The 24520-nt window shown below is 32.8% G+C and overlaps 1 protein-coding gene across 3 annotated transcripts in view; it reads left to right on the forward strand.

Moving 5' to 3' along the window:
* The window catches only part of CDH18 (cadherin 18), an 870012-nt gene that overhangs the window by 630392 nt on the left and 215100 nt on the right, over window positions 1-24520 (forward strand). For all 3 annotated transcript variants that reach the window (XM_081054270.1, XM_081054271.1, XM_081054269.1), the window contains one exon: window positions 22099-22393. In XM_081054270.1, the coding sequence (XP_080910396.1) occupies window positions 22099-22393 (295 nt within the window). The remainder of the gene's footprint in view (window positions 1-22098; window positions 22394-24520) is intronic.

Genomic DNA, 24520 nt, shown 5'->3' on the forward strand with positions numbered 1-24520 from the left:
ATTATGATGACAAATCATTGAGAAAAATATTACATTGTATTTTATTCTTTTGATTCTCAAAAACAACACACAAATTTATCATATGTCCTCTATCTTGTCAAAATCATGTGAATTCACTCTGTCACCCAAAATTAAAACATTCGTTTATTTATAAACATTTTATCATCACATACTCTATGTCAAACATTTAGCTCCTTAAAAGGTGTTAACTTTATGTAACCCATTTTCCTCAACTAATTGATCAAAGGACACTTTTTTCTTTAACATTCTTATCTAAAAATAATTTAATCCTAATTTATTCCTCCTTTAACTTCAATTAAATAAAATGTGGTCATTAAATGCTAAAGTATACAATATTTTAAATTGACACTATATATTTATGTCTTGATTAAGGCTGAATAATTCTGAAATATCACTATGTCCACAATGTCCATCAATTACAACCCACATGATTCCCTAAATATCAGAATTTTTATTGCACATCTATTTGGGCACACTTGAGTTCCCTCATCCGATCATTGTAAGAAGAATTCTTGGCTTCTAGAGAATGAACATCGATTGCTTTTCTTGATGTTTCCTAGTTATTCTTTGTACTATGAAACATGGACATATTCTGATACTTTTCTGAATTTTACACTCGCTTAAATTTAGTTTTTAATGTATATTTTTTCTTCATTTAACTATATTGTTATCTTTAGAAAATATAGGGTATGTTTTTTTAAAAAAACAAATGTGCTCAAAAAATAACTTGCATGATGTTATACACATGGCACATAATTAAAATTTATTCATGACCATTGAATGAATAAATCAATGAAATTTTGAATGCAAAACTTATAAATGTTTTTGTTTACCTATAAAATGAAGAAAATAATGGCTAGCTGTATGATTTTTGTACATAAAGAAAACAAGATTTATCTGGCAAAGAATGCCCACTCAATAAATAATACAGAGTGTTTTAATGTTAGCAGTCTATACATAACTTAAAATGCATGAAAAATACATCACTGCAAAGAAATCCTATTGATCTCAATTTGCTCTAATGAATGTTTTCTTATAAAATTCAAGTGAGATTTCATTGTTTGTACTCAATGTCATGACATTACATTAATGTGCCCAAGTAATCGTGACACATGGAGATAATAGTAAACAGTTTATAACAGGATCTAACAAATGAAACAACTGTTCCTAAAAACACATGGACAGTGGCAGATTGGGGAGCAGAAATGACAGAACTGTAAGGAGCTCCACCTGGTAATTGAGCTTTTATTGACAGAAGACCTGTTTGGCTTTATCATCTAGGAATTCCTAGTTGAAACGGTATTAACTTTGGAATGTAATAGCAAAAAGTTAGTGGACACAGGTTACCGTGAGATGTGGTTATTTAAAATCTAGTCACATTTTTCTGTTACTTTCCCTCTTGTCGCTTTGAAGGTTGGAAACACCTCATACATTTATATATATATATACATGTGTCCACTAACTTTTTGCTCTTACATGTATATGTATATATATTTTGCTCTTACATGTGTGTATATATATATATATATATATGTAACATATATACATATACATGTATATATGTACATGAGTTTTTTGAAAGGTAATTTATGTCTTTCATGATTTTATTTTGTCGGATCAATTCTTTTCATGTCCATAGCTCTGTATAGAACTCATTGCAGAGAGGTTAAGAGACTTATCTAAATGTGTGTTGTTAATAAATGGTGGAATGAGGATGCGAAGAGAAGCCTATCAGACTCTCAATTTCATGTTTTGTCCACTGCATCCTGCCTTTGTGTTACATGTAGGAGAGCAACAGATTAATTTATAATTCTGATGAGTAAATCAGCAAAACCTTTCAAAAGGATTTTATTAGGGTATGTCCGTAATAATTAGGCAGACACAAAGTTAATGCAGCTTAGGACAGCAAAGAACTTTCATTCAAATACATTTTATACTTGTGAACCCGATGCCACATTTAAATGTCTTAGACTATACAAAATACTAAACTGTTTCTAAAAGCAGAGAGGCATTTAGTGAAATGAAATATTTTATATCAACAAATATTTGTATATTATTGATACATGTAGGCAATACAAAGGAAAATCCTAGTTCTCAGAAGTTGTCTTCATAAATGGAATAAGGTCTGAAGTTATAGGAAAGTTTGGGATGCCTTCTCTATGCAGAGGTTTTATCAAAATTAGAATAAAAGTTACTTACGTAGGAATGAAGTTTGACATCGTATCCCTATAAGACTGGGAGAATTGTTTTCATCCTTATTTTGCAGTGGAGGAAACTGAGTCAGATGAAAGTTAAGTAACTTATTCCAGCTCTCAGGGCAAGTGAGTGTAAGTCTGTTCATGAAAATTCAGAAATTCTGCAACCAGAATGATGCTCTTAACTGTCATTCTGCTTTGTTGCCTCTGCTGTAGATAATATGTCCTTGCATACACAGTGTTTTCTTACATAAATTTGGATTTGCTTCTCTCTGCATCACAAGTCTCTAACCCAGAGTACACCACATGAAAGTCCAGGTTGTTTTCAGCATCATTAATTTTCATTAATACACCCCCATGCTAATCTAATACCTGAAATGAAAATAGATTTTTAGGTTGGAATGTACATTTCCTTGCAGGTAAAAATTTAACTGATTATAAACATGGAGAGAAAATGTGTTTACTAGATAGTGGAGATATGGTATATTTGTATGTTAATAAAGGATGCCTTAATGCATCAAAAAATGCAGAAAGTAGTAAAATATTACAGATGTGAACATTTAATGCCGCCTCTTCCTTTTCATTTAAAATGAGGGATGGCACCATCCATTTTTTTCTCTGCTCCGATTGTGTTTCCATTTTCACCTATAAATCGATCTGGACATAGATTTTTTTCTTTTCTTTTTCCTTTTTTTTTTTTTTCCAGTGTTTAATTCATATACTGGAAACAAATGTCAAGAAAAATATATGATAAGATCAAATCTTTAATAATAACTCTTTATTCTGTAAGACATCTTAAAGTGGTTTCAGTAAAACCTCGTATTAAATAAACAATAGATAAATAATCTAATAATTAGTTAAATGTATTCATCCATCCCTTTGGCACTTACCTGGAGCCTGGTGTTACAGAATTTTGGTATTGCTTACATTATCTGTCTTTTTATTATTTTCTTTTCTATGATGACTATAATTACTTCTTCAGGAAGGTTCTAGGTCATACATATATTTCTGTTTTCCAATATCTTCTTTAGAATGGATTGACCTATTTTTGCTGTCATATGTAAATTTTAAATGATTTTTTAGTGAAATAAATAGAACAAAAAATATTTTTTCTGAATGTGACTTGGAATAACACATTTATTTGTGAGTTGTTTTCTTATAAAGGCATTGCAAATCTTTGATTTGCTCAATTTAATTTTATATAATTCAACAACAAAAACCCTCAGTAGGCTTGATTTGATGACTTGTAGCAATGTTCTCTGCTAGGAAATATACGCTCCTTACCTTATGCCACAGCAGTTCCCATAGCCAAACCTTTTCCTGAAGCTAGTAAAAGATGTGACCTGAAAGTATTATAACCCATGTTTAAATTTGGCAAACATTCCTAGCAATCTAGAATTTGTAGCCATATAGAAAATACCAAAGAAAGAAAGCGATTACAGTACAGCTAGAAAAAAAATCACGTAAATTTTGTGTCCAGTGAATTTGCAGCTGGTGATGGAAAATCATTTTCCTCTTCAGGGAAGTTACTGGAGCTGAAGTGAGAAAAAGAGTCATAATGAGCCAGGCTCCTGTTCTGCTATCCGGTAGATTAGATAATCAAAAAAAAAACAAACAAACAAACAAACAAACAAAAAACAACAACAAAAAAACTCCTGATCTAGAAACAGTATAAAGGAGTTTTAAGATAAAGATTTTTCTTCATTCTTAAAATAAACTAAGCAGATATATTTAGATAAGGTATGTGGTGAAAATCAATGTAAAAGGTATTGACAGCAAAATTGAATATGTTGATAAAATCAGAATACAAGTAACTCTTGAAAATGAGATAGTCCTGATTTACAAGGAATGGGAAGATTGTGACAGAAAAAATACTGGCATAATAAGGATTCCTTGTTACGTTTTATTCAGAAGAAAACACATAGATATTTGTTTTATAAAATTAAGCTCAAGTCGTAATACAGCAGGTGAGTTTGGTTTCTATGACTATATTCAGTTAAATGATGAACACCATGTGTATTTGTGAAAGTGGATATGGGTAACGTCAATCAATGGTTACTAAAACCCTACAGATATGTATTGATATTTGGGCAATAGGTTGTTATCATTGTTAACATTTTTTGAATTTGCAGTCTGCTTTCCTCCTCATCTCGTTTACCTTCCTAGCTTGGTAATTATACAAGTGGCTTTAGCTGATTCCCACTGGTTTACATTTCCACTATACAGGCGCACGTTTCCTATCTCTGGGAAGAGAGGAATTAGAGGAAACCTAAGGTTTTCTGGTTAAGGCAAGGAGAGGAAGGAGAAACTAACCTCCTGATCTTGCTTTCAAATGTCAAAGGCCCAGTTCCAAAGTTCCTGTATGGAGGGAGATCGGTTTATAGAACTAGACACTACTGGAGTCCCATCCTCTAAGTTGATACCTACGTAGCTAAGGTCACATTTAAGGATATATTAAGCTAAGAAGTTTATGTAAGAAGAGACATCAACAGTTCCCTCCTACATATTTACCAAGAATGCCTGAGTTCTTGGCACTGTGTTTAATTCATAAGTCGCCACTCATGGAAGCATCTAGATGGTGATGTGTCATTCAGAGAGAAATGAACTAGACTTTTTAGTCTATGCTATAGTGTGAGGAAAAAAGAACTTTGGTTTTGAAATCAGACAAAGCATTCAATTCTATGAGCCACACATTACTGGTTATGTGATTAAGAATATAGCCTGCTAGCTGTACGCCAATAACTAATCCTCTTCTGTGCATGTTAGTGATAGAAACACACCCTTATGTGTTCTCCAGCTGAGGGATACCTTATCCAGCATTCTTTGTAGCATGTGTGAACATGATTGAGTTTTAGTAAGTTGAATGTTAGTAACATGCACAGCTTTCATTCAGGCCCCTAAGAAGAAAACTGCATGCATGCTTAGAGTTTCTGTTACTTCCCCCTTCCCCGCCCCTTTTGCTGGGACATGGCAGAAGCAGGAATGAAAATCTGGACCCAAAAATGGAAGCCATGAATAAAGGGTGGCAGAACTTGCCTTGTTAGCAATAGATGGCCTCTGGATTCAATGAGAGAATGAATTTGGCTTGTATTGTGTTTTACCCCTATCTATTTGTTACAGTGATTTATTCTCTACTTAAAGCAATGGCCTTAAGCAAGTTTCTTAATCTCTCTGATATTAGTTTTACTCATTAGGAAAAAAAAAAAGAAAAAAAAGAAGAAAAAATCAAATTTGCAGTGGTGTGATAATTAAGTAACCGAAGGCTGTATTCAAGTTACATTTAGTGATCTTATCCTATAAAAGTTAAGATTTTGATGTTGTAGAATCCTTAGCTATTGATATGCTGTCCTAACCATCTCAGGTTGATTTTCTGTAGCCTTAGTTTCTCTTCTATTAAATGGCGTAGTCCTTCTTGTTAAACTGATTAACTGTTCGAGTATGCCTTTATATATTAGAAAATTTGCTGTACCATATGAAAACTTATTTTATTCCTAGCTATAGGGAAAACATCTTTTGTGTATGTGGAGACAAAATTTGCTTCCTGGCCAGTAGAAGACAGCTTTAGGCCCAATGGAAGGAGGAGAGATATTTGCAGAGCTCAAGTAGAAGAGAAAGAGGAACTGGGCTGCTTCCTCACACCCATTTGACCAGGAATGAGAAGCCAGTAAGGCAGATCAAGCACCTTTTCTCCTTACAGTTCCCAAGGACAGAGAAACAAATTGTTTTGTTTTTATGTTTTGTGATGCCCTCTCTGCCTTTTGGGGTTCCATCCGAAATCACTTGTAAATTTTTCTTTGTACACTAATGGGAGGTGATTCTTTATAAATTTCCCTGTGCCCAGCTTTAAGGCTGGCCCAGTGTATTAATACGATCAGAGGTTATCCCTGCACAGTCTCATATGGGAACAACCATTAATAACAATGACTTCATAATACTTACTACAGATTACTCAGCAGTTACTCAAAGATACTTGCTAGTTACGTGCTAAGATGATGTTTATCCTTCAGTACGAAACTTAGGAAAATCTAGATTTTGCCTCTTTAGTTCTATTCTGTATGCTCAGAACATGGATGGCTGCAAAGTGAACACTCAATACTGTTTTTGAGTGAATTAATAATTAATTAATTAGATAAATGAGTGAAAACTGAGTGAATTATTAAATGAGATGATTCAACAAATGCAAGAGTGGGTGAATGATGACTAATTAGATGAATGAATGTTTATGCAGGTGTAAGCTATATCATTCCTTGACTATGAGAAGTGTATGGCCTCAGGGAACTGTTCGTTTATGCTTTGTCAAGTTATAATTGAATATAATAAACTGCACATATTTAAAAGTTGAGATTTTATAAAATTTGTCATATGTACACAAGATCAAGATATCCACCACCACCGAAATTTTCCTCACGCCCCTTGGGAGCCCTTCCCATCTGCTTCTCAACCCTCATCACTCTGGAAACCATTCATTTGCTTGTTCCTGCTACAGATATGTTGCATTTTCTAATGTTTGTTATAAATGGCATCATGTAATCTGCACTCTACTTTATCAGGCTTCTTTTCATCAGAACAATTATGTTGAGATGTATTCATGCTGTAACATGGATAAATAGTTGTGTTTTGTATTTGTTTTTGCTGAATACTCATCCATAGTGTGTATATACCACAGTGTTTGTATCAGACCACTGGTTAATGGAAAGAGATGTGGGCTGTTTCATGCTTTGCGCTATAACAAATAAATTGCTTGGAACATTTGTGGACAACTCTGTATGTAGACACATGTTTTCCTTTCTCTTGGAAAAATACCAAAGATTGTCAAGGCTGAAACATATGCAGTTGCATGTTTATCTTTCTTAATGGGCACTGGTCCATTTTACATTCCCACAAACTGCATGTGAATTCCATTTTCCTTCACATCCTTGCCAACGTTTGGGATAGTCGGTCTTCATAACTATAAAGGCTTCCAGTGGTATCTCTTGGTGGCCTTAACTGAATTTTCCTAATGACTAACAATCTTGAGCATTTTCCCTTGTGCTTAGATTCATCTTATCTGGTGAATTGTTTTGTTAAATATTTTACCCACTTATGTATTGGGTGATTTTCTTATCATTGATTTAGTTTCTTATGTATTCTGGACAAAACTCGTTCATGACCTATATAACTTGCACTTAATTTCATCCGTATACCACTTATGTTTTCATTTTCTTGACAGTATTATCCAAAGAGCATATTTTTATAATTTTGGTGGAGTCAAATTTATCAATATATTGCTGTATGGATCATGCTTTTGGTATTATATTGCTTTTTTTTTTTTTTTAACCTAACCCAAGGTCACACAAGTTTTACGTTTTCTTTCCCAGTTTTACAGGTTTGGTTTCATTATTAGTTCTGTAGTCCATTTTGAGTTCATTTGTTTACGTATGTGAGTTATGGATGAACATTTACTTAATTATGTATGCATATTGATAGTTCCTACTTTATTTTTTTGAAAAAAACAACTATCAATGCTCTTCTGCACTGTCTTTTCACATTTGTTGAAAATCACTTGGCCATATATGCATGGGTCAAATTAGAAAGGCACTATTGTTTTTCATTAATGTATTTGTCTATCTTTATGTAATACCACACTGTCATGCTTACTATACATTTATAATTAGTTTTGAAATCCTCCCATTTTTTTGTGTGTTTTGTTTTCCAAAAAATAAAGAATAGTACTTGGAGTGTTCTTTGTATTTTTGCAATACCTTTTGAAATCTAGAATCAGCTTGTTGATTTGTAGGAAAAAAGCCTACTGGGAGTTTGACTGGGATTATGTAATAGTTTGATACTATTTTAAATAATATATTTTGATTCCAATTTGATTACTAGTGTACAAAGGTAATTTCTTTTTCTATTTTGATCTACTATCCTTACATCTAGCTAAACTGACTTACAAGTTCTAAAAGCATTTTTGTGGATTAGATAGGATTTTTACATAGATAATAGTACCATCGCTGAATTCACATAGTTTTACTTCTTCCTTTCTAATCCAGAGACTTTTTTATTTATCTTTTTGTCTTATTCCCTTGGCTAAAACTTCCAGTGAAATGTTAAATACATGTGGTGATAGCATACACCTTCGTCCTGTTCCTGGTATTAGGGGAAAACATTCTGTCTTTTATATTTAATCATGAAGCTAGATGTAAGTTTTTCATAGACAGTCTTTATCAGGTTAAATGTGCTTCCTTCTGTTTTTACTTTGTTGATGGTTTTTATCAGAAACGGATGTTGGATTTTGGCAAATGCTTTAGGTATGTCCATTGAAATGTTTGCATTTTTTTGTTGTTTTTAGTTTGTTAATAAGGTGAATTACTTTTGATTTTCAAATGTTAAATTCACATTGCATTCCTGTGATAATCTCAACATGGCCATGATGGATTAGATTATTATAAATTGCTGGATTTGATTTGCTTATATTCCTTTAGAATTTATCTATGTTCATGAGTGATATTTACCAGTACTTCTATAGTAATGTCTTTGTCTTATTTTGTTATCAGAATAATGGATGAATTACAAAATGATGTGGAAAGTATTTTTTACATCCTCTTCAATTTTCTGGAAGATTTTGGATAGAATTGTTTTTATTAATTTTTTTTTAAATATTTGATTGAGTTTACTAGTTAGGTCTAAAGGAGTTTTTGTTTGTTTGATGGGTTGATTGTATTTTGTGAAAGTTTAAACTACAAATTCAATTTTTAAATAGGTACAGGGCTATTTGTATTCTCTCTCTTCTTGAGTAAGGTTTGGTAATTTGTATCTTCAAGGAATTTGTTAATTTCATTTACGTTGTTGAACTGATTGAAATAAAATTCTTCATATTATTTTCTCATTCTCTTTTCACTATTTGTAGAATTTAAATGATGTTCTCTCACTCCTAATATTGACATTGTTTGTTCTCTCATTTACTTTGAAGTCTTGCTGAAGTTTTGTTAATTTCAGTAGTTCAAATTATATTCTTAAACAATGTTTATAAAAAGGCTCAAGCATTTTGAAAAACAAACTGCAAATATAAACATACTAAAGAAACTAAAGATTAGTCTTCATGACAACTTAAAACTGTAAGGTGTTTATTTGGTGATTCTCTATCTATTTCTTCTTTAATTAATCAAGGAGGAATACAACTTTCATCTCAATATTTCATTCTAATTCATCTGCAGTAACTCCAATGATTAACACCCTAATATGTCTTTTAAAGACAATGCTTGATTATTCATTCTATATATTTTAGATGTTCTGGATAAGCACACAGAGGTCCATGCCAACCCATATGACCTTTCGATTGTGTGTCTCAGGTTGTTTAGAAACCATCTGTCCCAGCATAGCTGTGCACTTGAGCTCTATTTATCATGGTTAACCAACTCAAATTGCATTGCTATTTAGCTGTGAACCTGTATCACCTTTAATATACCTTATGTAGAAAGAGAAAAACAACAACACAGGTATCCATAAATCTGTTTTGGCTTTACATTGGCATTGTCTTTTGCAAAACTTATGTAAAAATGTGAATATTTAAGTGTTATGTTTTAGTATTTTATTACTAACATCTGCTTTTGAAACAGTTGTTTTTTTTTGTTGCTGAGCATTATAAGAAGCACTTTACTGTCATCTCATGACTATCCCTATGACTATTTTAATTATGAGTTTTAATTATTTACGCTTTTCAAATGAGAAAGTAGAAATATAGGATATTCGCATCGTTCAATATCAAACTCCAAAACACCCACACATATAGTTATATTTTAATATGGTATCAGTCAATTAAGAAAAAAAATAGCATCTTGTCATTACATAAGAAAAAAGTCAGCGGGCCTACTTTATACAAATATAACCCAATTATTTAGTCTATATTATCATCAGTCCCTACGTCAATTTCTCCCCTCTCTTCCTGCCATCTCTCTTCCTCTCTAAACCCATTCCTCTCTCCTCCCACCATTTTTTTTCCTTCAATATAGAGTACCTATGAATAGACTATTTAAATATATAAGAAATAAACAATGTCCAAGGCTTTGCACCTCTCTCAATTTCTACTCTAGCTAATGACCCCTCGTTCTCTGCATGAGTAATAAGTCTCCTCAAATCTGATACATAATGCTGTTCCTGTAGTGATTGCCAAAAATAAAGATACATTTGGGAGGTAGAAAAGAAAACTCACTTTTCCAACCACTTTGATACCACTCATTACACACTTATCATTCAATTCATTCTTATTTTCTCTACTGTGTCAAAACCACTGTTTAATTCGTCCACTAAAACTTTTTTCGTATAACATTTTTCACTTCCAGATGGTAATTTTTCAACTGTTTGCTTATTCTTGATGGTTTCTTGTTATTCAAGCATCTTTGTCACTCCATCTTTTTTCCCCTCAAATCATGTTTTGCATGCATATAATTTTTCTGTAGTCTGTGCATCTGCAGTTTCGATCATTAACAAATCAGTTGTTTCTAACTTTGATCCTCACTTATGATGGTCTGCCTTTTTATGTATTTCATGTTTCTGGTTGTGAAGGCATGCTTAGTTTTTCTGGACAGTATTCCTGTGGGCCCCACTTGGTGAAACGTTCTTCTATAGAGTATGTACATCTATTTCAGCTAGTAATAGGGGAATGCTCCTCTTCCTGGACTGCTTCAACTCAGCACTCTTATAATTTTGTCAAAGAGCTAGTGTAGTAACCATTCCAAGCATCTTCCTCTTCACAGCCTGGTTGTCATGGTAATAAACTTGTTGTTCCAGTCTGGTTTCTTGCCACTTCTGGCTACTGGCTTCTCCCATTCACTGCTGCTCCTGGACTGCCTCCTGGCATCAGCTATGTAGCCTCTAGGTGCCACTGTGATGCCCACATAATCCTCTATGGGGCTCCAAGGATGTTGAGCCCTAGCTACTGGGTTCTGAAATCCTGGCATTCATTTTTTGTTGTTGTTGTTATTGTTTTTCTGCTTTAGCTTCTCATCACCTTTCCACCATCCCAAACTCCTGTTGCTTTGGAGGAATTCTTTTTTCTTTGTAGTTGAATTTATTAGGTTGAAATGATGAGTAAAATTATATAGGTTTCAAGTATACAATTCTATAATACATCATTGATATATTGCATTGTTTTCACAGCCAAAGTCAAATCTTTATCCATCACCATATATTTGACTCCCTTTACCTTCTTCTGCCAACCTCCCACCACTTACCCTCTGGTAACCACTAAACTGTTGTCTGTGTCTATGAATTTTTGTTTCTTTGTTTGTCTTTGTTGCTTTCAGTTTTACGTCCCACATATAAGTAAAATCACATGGTTTTCAACTTTTATTATCTGACTTATTTTGCTTAGCATGATAATCTGAAGATCTATCCATATTATCACAAGTGGCAGTGTTTCACCTTTTCTTATGACGGAGTAGTATTCCATTGTGGATATATACACTACATATTTTTTATCCAATCATCTATCAAAGCATATTGATTGTTTCCATATCTTGGTCATGGTGAACAATGCTGCAATAAATATAGGGGTACATATATCATTACAGATAAATGCTTTTAGATTTTGGGGGTAGATATCCAGGAGAGGGATTGCTGAGTCATATGGTCATACCATTGTTAATATTTTGAGGAACCTCCACACTGCCTTCCATGGTGGCCGCAACAAACTACATTCTCATCAACAGTGTATGAGGGTTCTTTTTTCTCTACAGCCTCTCCAACACTTGCTATTATTTGTCTTGTTGATGATAGCCATTCTAACTGGGGTGAGGTGGTATCTCATTGTGTTTTTGATTTGCATTTCCCTAATGCCTAGTGAAGTTGAATTTCTTTTCATGTATCTGTTATCCATTTGTTTTGTCTTCTTGGGTGAAGTATCTGTTCAGGTCCTCTGTCCATTTTTTAGTTGGATTGCTTGCTTTTTGTTGTTGTTGACTTTTGTGAGTTCTTTATGTATTTTGGATATTAGCCCCTTATCGGAGGTATTTTTGTTTGCAAATACTTTCTCCTATTTGGTTGGTCGCCTCTTTGTTTTGTTGATGGCTTCTTTTGTTGTACAGAAGCTTTTTAGTTTGATATAGTCCCGTTCATTAATTTTCACTTTTACTTCCTTTGCCTTTGAAGTCAGAATCCTAAAATTCTCTCTAAACCCAAGGTCCATAAATTTAGTACCTCTGATTTCTTCTATGCAATTTATTTTTTTCAGGTCTTATGTTAAGGTCGTCCATATATTTTGAGTTAATTTTGGTGTATGATGACAGATAGTAGTCTGGTTTCATCCTTTTGCATGTGGCTTTCCAATTTCCCCAGCACCACTTATTAAAAAGGCTTTTTTTTTTTTTTCTCCACTGTAGGTTTTTGACTTCTTTGTCAAAAATTATTTTCCCATATACATGTGAGTTTATTTCTGGGTTCTCAATTCTATTCCATTGATTTGTGTATCAGTTGTTCTGCTTTGATTATTGTCACTCTGTAGTCTAATTTGAAGTCAGGGAGTGTGACACTTCTATCTTTGTTCTTTTTTTGTCAGGATCACTTCTCCTATTAGAGTCTTTTGTGATTTCATACAAATCTGATGATTTTTTTTTTAAATGTCATTGAGATTTTGATGGGGATTACATTAAGTCTGTATATTGTTTTGGGTAATGTGGCCATTTTCATTATTTTGATTTTTCCAACCCATGAACGTGGAATATCTTTCCATTTCTTTGTGTCTTTTTCATTGTTTTTCTTTGTTTTTTTGGTTTGTTTGGTTTAATAATGTCTAGTAGATTTCAGTGTGTAGGTCCTTTACATCCTTTGTTAAGTTTATTCATAGATAATTTATTCTTTTGTTGCAATTGCAAAAGGAATTTTTTTTTCGTTTTCTGAAATTTCATTGTTTATATATAAGAAGGCAATAGATTTTTGTACATTGATTTGCATCTTGCAACTGTTCTATATTCATTTATTGTTTCTAATAGCTTTTTGGTGGAGTCTTTAGGGCTTTCTATATAAAGAATCATGTCATCTATAAAAAGTGACAATTTTACTTCATTCCCACTTTGGATGCTTTTTACTTCTCTCTCTTGTCTGGTTTCCTGGCTGGGACTCCCAATATTTCTTTGAATAACAGTGGCGAGAGTGGGCTTTGTTGACGTCGTCCTGGTCTTAGAGGAAAAGCTTTCACTTTTTCACCAGAGAGTATGCTATTAGCTAAGGATTTTTCATATATGACTTCTATAATATTATGCTGAGGTGCTTCTATATAAATGTTATTAAGTATTTTAATCATAAATAGATATTGTATCTTGTGAAATGCTTTTCCTGCCTCTATTGATATGATTACATGATTTGTATCCTTTTTTTGTTGATGAGGTATATCACATTGTTTGATTTGTGTATGTTGAACCATCCTTGTATCCCTGGAATGAACCTCACTTTATTGTGATTTATAATCTTTGTAATGTGTTGCTGTACTCAATTTGCTAATACTTTGTTTAGGATTTTTGTGCCTGTATTCATCAGAAATATTGGGCTGTCCTTTTTGTTTTATGTGTGTTATTCTTACCAGGTTTTGGTATCAGGGTAATGTTAGTCTCATAAAATTAGTTAGATAAGCAGTATCTTCAAGTGATTAATCTGGATCTTGTTGTATAGAAAAAAGGTACTAAAATACTCTCCAGAAAGTTCTTTTTTTCCTCCTTTTTAAAAAATATCTGTATATATGTGTGCATGTTTATCTGTTATTTCCTTAAAAATTTATGGTTCCAAGTTTTTAAAAGTGTTCTTTGTTTTCTTACTTGTTTTGTGGCTACAACTACCATCTATGAAACCTTTTAGATTTAAGTCCATATCTTTGATTTTTTGATATCCCAACTATTTGCCAACTGCACAGATCCTGTGATGAGTTTATAGAGATAGCTGAAAACTCAGTTTTTGTCAGTTATCATATTTATATAATCTGCTATTGTAAAACTCTCACCGACATTTTAGTGTCTGCTATTTACTTTTAATCTGTAAAAGGCATAACTTTCTCCCCAGTTCCCAGATACCAGGCAAGTTGCCATCCTTGACTCTACCTCTTCCTCTTTCTTATGTCTTAAAATCTATACATTGCTAAGTTTTTAATATAATGCTTAGTTACTATCTTTCTAATGTGTCCCATCTCAAACTTTTTTTTTTTTTTCAGTGCAGCATCTTGTCAGGTTTTCTATAGACTTACTCCTTCTAAGTTAAATTGTACATTGCTTTATATTTCTATAATTCAATTCTGCTTCTGTCATTTGTTCTCTCTCTCTCTCTCTCTCTCTCTCTCTCTCTCTCTCTGTCACTCTCTCTGTCTCTCTGTCTCTCTCTCTCTGCCACTCTCTCTGTCTCTGTCTCTCTCTCTCTCTCTGTGTGTCTCTCTCTCTCTCTCTTTCTCTCTCTCCCCCCGCCTCCCCTTTTCAAAGTCAACATAATTGCACACTTATTTTTTTCATTTTTTCAATAAAAACTTTAAACTCTTTTACCTGCCATTCAAGGACTTGAGCCTTCTCTACCTCTTCAGACTTCTCCTGATCTGATTTTGCCCTGTAGGCTCTAGAACTTTAGCACAAATGCCATTTGATTTGTCCTTGAATTTGCACTTGTTTTTATATTACCAGGCCTTAGTAGTTGTTCAAGTTAATTGGTGCTTGGTAAATATTTAATATGTAGTTGCTGAAATATGAAACAGACACATGAATTCCTTATTGTAGCCTATGATTTTATATATATATACATATATATATACACACACACGCACATATATAAATTATACATACTTGTGAACATGAGTAGAAGAGGAAAAATATAACAGACATATTGTATAACACTTCATCAGCCTTCTATTGCTAACATTTATTTAAGAGAAGACACAGAGCTAATCATAAACATGTTTGGCGATTTGATGTATGACTGTTGCAGAAGATGTGAAAATGTATTAACAGTTTTGTATATTTCAACTTTTCAGTAACTATGTTTGTATATCTGTGATAATGTAATTTGGCGAAAATATAAATCCAGGTTCTAAAGTTAAATTTAGAGGGGTTCAAACCCAACTTCTCTTACTTAATAGATTTGTAACCTTGGGCAAATTAGCTAACAACATTCAATGTGTTTATTTTAAAAAAAAATATGTGGGGATAATAAAATATCTACCTCATAGAATTACTGTAAAAAACTGTATTTTAATTTTTAGCAAGATATATGATATATGCAGGTATATCATTTTCCTAATGCTAATGTAACAAATTATCAAACACTTTGTGACTTAAATAGCACAAATTTATTACCTTACAGTTCTGGAGTTAATACATCCTGAAATCAAGGTGTCAACATGGTTGCATTCGTTTTGGAGGCTCTAGTGGAGAATTATGGGGTTTTGGTTTTTGTTGGTTTTGTTTTTCCCCAAGTTTCTAGAAGCTACCTGCTTTTCTTGGTTTGTAGACAATTCTTCAATCTTTAAGGTTTAAAACCTTCAAATCAAATCAATCAAATCCTCTTTCTTTCTCTTTTTCCCTCTCTACCTCCCTCTCTCCCTGTTTTTCTGCTTCTATAGTTATATATTTTCTCTGACTCACCTACCTTCCTTTTTCTCTTACAAGGACACTTGTGATTATATGGACATAATGGTATAATCCTGAATGATTTTCGCTTAATTTATTCATATCAGCAACATCCTTTTTTCCATGTAAAATAAAATTAATAGGTTTTTGTGGATCGGGACATGGACATTTGAGAGGGATATATAGTAAGTGCAAAATGAATTTTGTTTTTCATTTTTTTATAGCAAAATATATGGCAATTTGGTCCTATCACTCAAAAGTTGGTTCCAGCTCCTACTTAATTAATTGTAGGAACTTAATTTTATTAGGGATGGAAGGGGTATTTTAAAGAAATATTATCTATCTAAGCAGATCCTACAAAGAGAGCATAGAACAAAAACAAATCTGAATATTTACTTGTCAACTGAGGTATATGATGGTGGACTTTTCATTTTCAAATTTAAAGTTCAAAGTCCTACAAGGGAATTTTAAAGAATTCATTGTTTTTACTGAATATCTAAGTTTTCTATTTTTTACCATCCTGAATATAATTGGAAAAACATGTCTGAGTACAAGTAAAACATTCTTTGGATCATGTTCAAAGCCTTATTAACATTGTACTAGAAATGATGGGTCATTTTTGACTCACTCATTTGCCAAAATATCCATTTCTAAGGACATTTTAAGGTATGCTTACAGCATTCTTCTTGTATTTCATTTTAGATTGTGAGGTCAACGGGATACTCTATTGATAATTATGTTTTTATATAGCAGCCTTTGCAGTATACTTTGATGCTTAATAAATGTTCATAATTATTAGCACTAAAAACGGTACACTTCACATGATATACATCAAGTACGTAATAAGTGCATATTGTAAGGGCATTAGAAAATTATTTAAACCATCCTGATCAAGATAAAAATATTGCAGGCAATCATTTGCACCCCTATCCTAACAACTACTGGTGTAATTTCTCTAACTATAGCTTAGATTTTCTGGTCTATACATTTATACAAATGGAATAAAAATACATGTGCTTTTTGATGTTGTCTTGTGTCATTTAGCATATTGTTTTGAGATAACTCTTTAAGCATCACTAGTGGATTAATTATCCCCTAAACACTCCACGGCTTAAAGCAACAGTATGATTTCATAGTTTTTGTAGGTCAGGAATTCAGACTTGACTCTCCTGGGTGTCTTTGAATCAGAATATTTCACGAGGCTATGGTCAAGTAGTCTGCTGGGGCTGTAATCATCTCAAGTCTAAATTTTGCAGAAAATTCACATCCAAATTTACTTACATATTCATTAGCAGGCCTCAGGTCTACACTACCTATTGGCTTGGAGACATCAGTTTCTTGCCATGCGAGCTCCTCCGTATTCTTACGCATGACAGCTTGATTCCTTCAGGGCTCTGAGAAAGAAAGAGAGCGCACCAGAGAGTTATAGTAGAATAGGCAAACATGACTAAAGCCAACATTTTAAGCTGTTTTTGAAAATGACAGCCGATCACTTTTATCTAATTAGAGTTTCTAGGTCCTACACTAACTTAAGAAGGGGGAATTACGTACATGTGTAAATAGCAATAGACTGTAATTATTATGGGTAATTCCAATCAAAGTCTATCCTCCTACATCCCAGTGATTCATATTCCTCTGATCAAATACACTCATACCCACCCGAGGTCCCTTTATACTGCTAGTTCAAAGTCCAAAGTCTCATCATTTAATTCATGTCTAGATGTGGATGAGGCTCTTTGGGTATAGCTCCTTAAGCATATGATTTGTGATCAAAAGATATGGTGAATGTTTAAAAAGAAAAAAAATATTACAGTAAAAGACACACTGCCATTAATCCCCCTCAAAATACTCGCACTTGCTTTGAATACACTGATCCCATCGTTTTTGCCACTTTCTGAAGTAGTACTGAAAGTCCTCTTCCATGAGGGTCTTTAGTTGTGCTGCCATGGCTGCCTCCATGCCCTGAATCGTTTTGACTTTGGGGAGGAGCCAAAAGCCCCACGGTGCCAGATCCAGTGAATAAGGTAGATGAGGACACACTGTAATATTTTTATTTGACAGAAGTTGCCATATACCGGATGCAATGTGTGACATGGAGCACTGTCATGATGGAGGATGATTTAGGGTCTACTTTAAAACACAACCTTCTCTCAACCATATCTCACACCCGAGTGACTACATGGAACAAGTTGAAACTTGTCACATACTGTTACTAAGTTTTGACACGCCGCTTTCCATTTTGAAAATCCCTGCCTTTCCGAATGTTGGATAGCACTCGACAGTAGCTTTATCATATGTTGTGATCATACCTCGTACTTATAGTTTAAATAAAATATAACACATTCTGCAATGAAAAATACACAATAAGTTTCAATAAGATATCTTTCCTATGCTCCTCACATTTCTTTCATACATCGATTACTGTATTTTACCTGTTGGAGAAAGTGTTGATAGTGAGATTACTATATAATATTTCTGACTTTATTTCTGGATTTTACTGTAATATGGTAAACATAAGTTTCCTACTCATAAAATGTACATAAATTATGTAGTCCAAATACAATTTTAAGTCTGTGACCTATCTTTTTAGCATAGGTTGAAGTGTTAACTAAAAGCAACTTTTGAAATTAATTGCTTTGCCACCATCTTCTTAACCTCTTAAACTTTTAAAGTTATTCTTCCCCAAGGGATAGTATATTCTCTTTGTGAGGAATTCTGTAATAGAGTGAAAGTCATAAATTTTTGGGTCCTGATCATAATGTGGTCCAGGGTGAACAAACCATTTTCTACGGAAAATTCCTGCATCACATTAGTGTTCTAAGTGCCATAGGTTACCACTTAACACCAAAGTCCATTTATTAAATTGATGCCAGAGAAATACTCATTTTGCTTTACTTTGGTAACTACATTTTCTTTTCGCTCTCTCTTCATTCACTTTGCTTTTCTGTTCTCTAAAGAACAATTAATTAACCCTACTGTGTGCTCAGATACACAAGGATTACCTCTTTTTTCTTTATAGCATTTTGTCCTTCAGCATTAAAATATCCCTCATTTTGTAAAATCATGTGATGGTAAAAGTATATTCCCACTGATGTGTGTTACTATAAGACCCTGCTACTGGTCACTGGGTGGTATTTCTAATCTGTTTAAAAGAGAGTATGACTAAAATCAACTGTATCTTCCAAATAGTTTTACATATTTCAATATAAAATGATAAAAATCTCTCTTAAATGATATAGTACCTAAACTTACAATGTGATATTTTACTGATTACTAAATAGTACCATGTGCATATCCAGAGAATTTCTACTTTATGCGCTCTACTCCTAATCCCTTTCATTTGGTAATTTATTGCTGCCCCCAATCAAACATAACATGTTGTGATTATCTGTATCCAAAAGCTTTGTCTCTGTTTTAAGAGTTCTATCTCTAATATTGCCATTACTCCTTACCCATTTCATTCATTCATTCATTCATTCATTCACTCACTCAGTCATTATTTTTTCTCTTCAAAACCTAATACAAAACATGTGATCTTCAAGGATCTTAAAACACAGTTAGTAAGCAAACAAGACAATACAACCAATGGTTCTGTCAGGCATGGTCCACCTCTGTCGCAGATTGAATTTTGAAAAAAGAACTGAATATGTGAAAATGGGTGTGGTATAGAATAGGTAATCTGAGAGTACATCACTTTTTTGTTTCATAAGTAGTCACTGTTATAATCATATGAACTATTAATGAATTGACTAAATACAACTGTGGTGGTTTCCCATTAGTGTTCCATGGGACTAATCATTTCAAGTTTCAACCAGGCCAGCTGAGAGATTAAATAATCCATTAATTAAATGATGGTCTACATTATTTAAATACTCAAACTTAGTATTATCAACAGCTAATGTAATCCAAATATATTTTGTAATATTTTGATGTAACTTTTATTGTTATCCAACAATATGTATACTTGTAAATTACAATAAATTAGTTTATTGATTGTATTGCACATCTATTTTCAAATCAGACATAACTTCTGAAACATTTAGACTAAGTGATTTATTAATTCTAAAAATGTTATGAATATGCAACCAGATCCAAGTCTAAAAAAAAAGCAAAAAACAAAAAACAAACAAACAAAAAACCTGGAATTTTTCTTTTACTTGAATTATTTGCCACAATGTACGTAAAGAATAGAGTACATAATATTTTAATAGATACTTTAAATTGATAACTTTACTATTTATTTTACTTTTGTTGCTGGTCTACATGGAAAAAGTCCTTTCTTCTTTAAATATAAATAACTCTTTGTATTATGAACTTTGAATTCAAAACTAAATAATATCAGGTTAACCTCACTAAAAACATAGACGAGTATGTGGATCTATACTGAAGATGAGAGTCAGTTGTAGCCATCGTTGTGTCTTTCTCATTTTAGTTGTTAGAAACCATACTTTTCCCCGAAAGTGTTTTTAATTAGTTAGAGCTACATTATATAGATTTATAATTTACATATATGCAATAGCTAATAAAACTATGTCATCTCTTATTAGCTTAATAACAACAGTGTTCCAGAAAAGGTTCGAAAAACATTTGTTCAAATTGTTGCTTTACTGTGCCGTGTTTGGGTAATGGATGATGCAAATTTGGAGAATATGGAGCAGGCTGCCTATAGATATTTTATAAGTGTGTGCTTCATAAATTATAAATCTTTTCTTCTAGTTGCTAACATGATATGTCAAGAGACATAAAGAAAGAAATGCATTTTCACACATGCATAAAACTGTCTCCACACAACTCATTATACATTCTTCAACAGTTAATTTACTAATGAAGTATGTCTTTGAAAGCTAAGTTTTCATATTTTGCTAATGCATTTTTACTTCTTTTATATAAAAGCCCCCAAAAGCAGTTTTGAAATAATTTGTTAAATCTTGCTGAGTGGTTCTCATAAAATTGTGTCCCTGTTTTTGTCCTATGTGTTTTCAAGAAAGAAGTGAATTTGTTTCTGATGTCCTATGATTTATGTTCAAGTCACCTTCATTTTCCTATAAAAATAGTCCTTTCTTCATATTGTTATGTATTTTTCTATATTTTATCTTTAAAACAAATGTCTTCTAAGAGTTCAGAAACTAAAATAAACCTTGAAACATTTCACTTTACTATGGCAAGAAACCAAAAGGCTATATGAACAGGTTATATTTTTTCAATGTTTCCAAAAGTCAGAAATGAACAAAAGGTGGGTAGTGGAGGTTATGTGACTAAAAAAAGTTTTCATATAAAGGATAACTGTTCATATCTCTTGGAGAAATAATTTTTCAAATATATGGTTGTGATTTGAGAAAATACTACAGTTGTCTTAGCTGAAAATATAGCAGTGACACTTATGGTAATACTTAATGAAATTTTGGTCTTATAAGTTACAGTAGAATATTAAGTATGAACTCTACATAGTTTAAAAACATTTAAGGATGCATAAATGACAAAAAAGTACTTTAAAATTTCATTAATGTTATTTATCATTCTTATTAAAGACCTCTTCTCTACTGAAATGTTACACTCTATATCTGTTTAAAGAATATTCCATCATTTTATAAAGTGAAAATTTACTCATGTATCTCAATTAATTAAAAATCAGTGTCTATCTATTAAATCTTCACTGCTTTTTACATTTGAGTTAAAATTTTTCATTATTTTTAAAGAAAGGAAATAGTTGACTCTGAGTGTTTTTTGTTTTTTTAATTCTAAATCTGAACAATTGATCTAGAAAAAAACTTTTTCAAGTTATAAAAACAATGCCTCTATGACAAACAAGTGCCTCTTTAGTGGAAATTTTAAGTATTAATTTGTATCTCAGTTTGTCTTGCTGTATTTTCTTTTCTAATTTTAAGGTTAAAATAGAATGCCAAACTATTAAATTTAAAAAAAAAAAAAATTTCTTCTAAGTATAGAAACAGTGTTCCTACAAGTGATTTACTGGTAATTTGTTTTCCCAATTTTATTCCTTTTAGTTAGTAAGTGTTCATTTAGTAGAATGACAGCAAGGGATATTGTTTTTCTTTTAATAAGTATCACTTATTAAGTTCTCATAAATCAGTAATTGGAGTACTCTTACAGATCGTAATACAGATATCAATATTAACAGCAAGTGGAGGAACACTTCAGAAAATAAATAATAAATAAGTAACACATGGGACACTGTGGAGAGAAAAGTCATAATCAAACCAAGTGTTAAATTACAGATAGACAATTTTCAGAGAATACCATGTAAGGCTGGAATATAATGCATGTGAAATTATTCCATTTGTATTTTATAGCTGCACTCCAATTCTGACAAAGGTGATGGGTCTGTCAAGTACATCCTTACTGGAGAAGGTGCCGGGACTATATTTATCATTGATGATACCACGGGTGACATCCACTCAACGAAAAGCCTAGACAGAGAGCAGAAGACCCACTATGTGCTTCATGCCCAGGCTATTGACAGACGGACAAACAAACCTCTCGAACCCGAGTCTGAGTTCATCATCAAAGTACAAGACATCAATGACAATGCTCCAAAGTTCACAGATGGACCATACATCGTTACTGTGCCTGAAATGTCAGATATGGGTAAGAAGCATCATTTTTATGCTTTGACTTAGTATATTCTGAGGATCCAGAAATCATCTTTTGAGACCAGTTTTTAATTTAGTGTGTGTGTGTCTGTGTGTGTGTGTGTGTGTGTGTGTGTGTGTGTGTAGACATTTGAAGAAGTTCCCAATTATTTTTAATAATTTCTGTGCCCTAAATTATTAAAGAATAGATATTCTACACATATAATATTTATTAAAATTAATTTTTGAACATATAAGTGTAAATAATGGTTTGATCTCAAGGAAAGACTTTCATAAATCAGAAAAGATGGAAAATTCTTGCTCTGTTAACATGTTTTTTTAACCACGTAAATATTTCATAGATATTGTGAAGAACATACCAACACATTAAAAGTGACAATTTGCATAGATAATGAAAAACAATATAATATCGGAAATCTTTCGCTATGTCTTTTCAGCTTACAGTTTATGACCAAATTACAGTAACATTAATAACATAAGTAATGGCTACATTAATCAATTAAACTTCTCACATACTCCTAAGCATTGACATATGTCACTTATTTTTAAATATACAGCGACCCTGTGAAGTATTTAGAATACCACTTTACAGATGTACAAACTGGCCCACAGTACTTAAGTAACTTTCCCCAATTCACATAGGAGTTTGTAGAAAACAGCCAAGAACAAATTGACTCGAGGTTCTCCTGAATGTAAAGCTAGCACTACAGTTAATAAATTGTAATCTAGGTCTCTACTCATCCTTATGAGCTGGGGCTTTCCCACTGCTCACAAATAGCTGTGGTCTAGCTGTTACATTTTGTTTCTATCTCATACGATGGATTTCCTAGCTGTAATTATAATAAAGTTCAGCTATCATAATAATTTTTTACTATTTTTGAGTCTTCAAGCTTAGATTTAGAACACTTTTTTGAGCAAAGATTTTAATATTTAAGTTTGCTGCATATATGTGACTATTATTTTAAATTAAGGCCATTATCACCATCAATTAAATCACTGTGTATTAGGTGTATAATTTTTAATTTGGATTAATTTTACAGTTTTATTGAGGTATATTGGCATCTAGCACTGTATAACTTTAAGGTGTAATGATTTAACTTACATATGTTGTGTAGTGATTACCACAGTAAATTTAGTTAACAACCTCCTTCTTATATATATATATAGGGTTTTCTTTAATGAAGTTTGTAGTTTTGTCCCTTCCCAACTCCAGCCCATCTTAGGCCTCCTGAGCCAGGCAAACAGTTCCTGTAGCTGCTGGGGAAGCAGGTTGGACAGAGAGGCTAAGCTTTCCTTCTTGACCAGAGTCTCAGGGGAGAAAGCTGTTGCCAAACTGGCTCCCTTTGGAGAACACAACAGCCAGCCTTAGAGAGGCTGGGAGAGGCCCAGAAGTCACTTAGGCTCATTGTTCTCTAAGGACAACTGAGGGGAAACTGAAAGTCTCAACACTGTTAACCCTGGCAGCTGAGAAATTCCATGGAAACTTTAAACAGACGTCCCCTTAGCGCTTTGTCAAGGAACTGACAACCCTTGAAAAGCTCCTTCTGTCTGACAAAAGCAAAGGATGCTATGACTCTACTACTTGTGAGATTGCCATGGTAAGGTACTTCCAGGGGCTACTTAAGACCTCCCGGGAACACGAGAAACAACCATAACCATAGAGGACAAAACACTGGACAGAGAAAACTACGCAGAGCAGTCATTACCAAGACCCACAGTTTATCTAGGAGTAAATAATAAAAGCACTAGTGTTTTAGGGACACTGCAAAGGGATTTCTGTAACACAAAGTCACATTTTCTATAAGTAAGTAAAAAACAAAGAAATTTAATATATGGATCGAGGCATGGATGGTCACTGATCAGACCAAAATTTTTGTTCTGGAACTTAAGATGGGAAGAAATAGCTAAAAATCAGAGAGCAAAAATACAAAAATATGGTCATTTGGGTAAAAAGATGATACTTGGAGGATATGTTTGTAAGACTTATTGTATGATTAACATATATTCCCAGGGAGCAAAATAGAGGAGCTAAAGGAGAGGAGCCATGATATTATTTTCTTGAGGTAAAGAATATAATCAATTTACAAGTTTAATAGATTTTTATGAGTTCCAGGAAGGGTTA

Source organism: Rhinolophus hipposideros, assembly GCF_964194185.1.
Source record: "Rhinolophus hipposideros genome assembly, chromosome: 7".
NCBI classification, from domain to species: Eukaryota; Metazoa; Chordata; class Mammalia; order Chiroptera; family Rhinolophidae; genus Rhinolophus; species Rhinolophus hipposideros.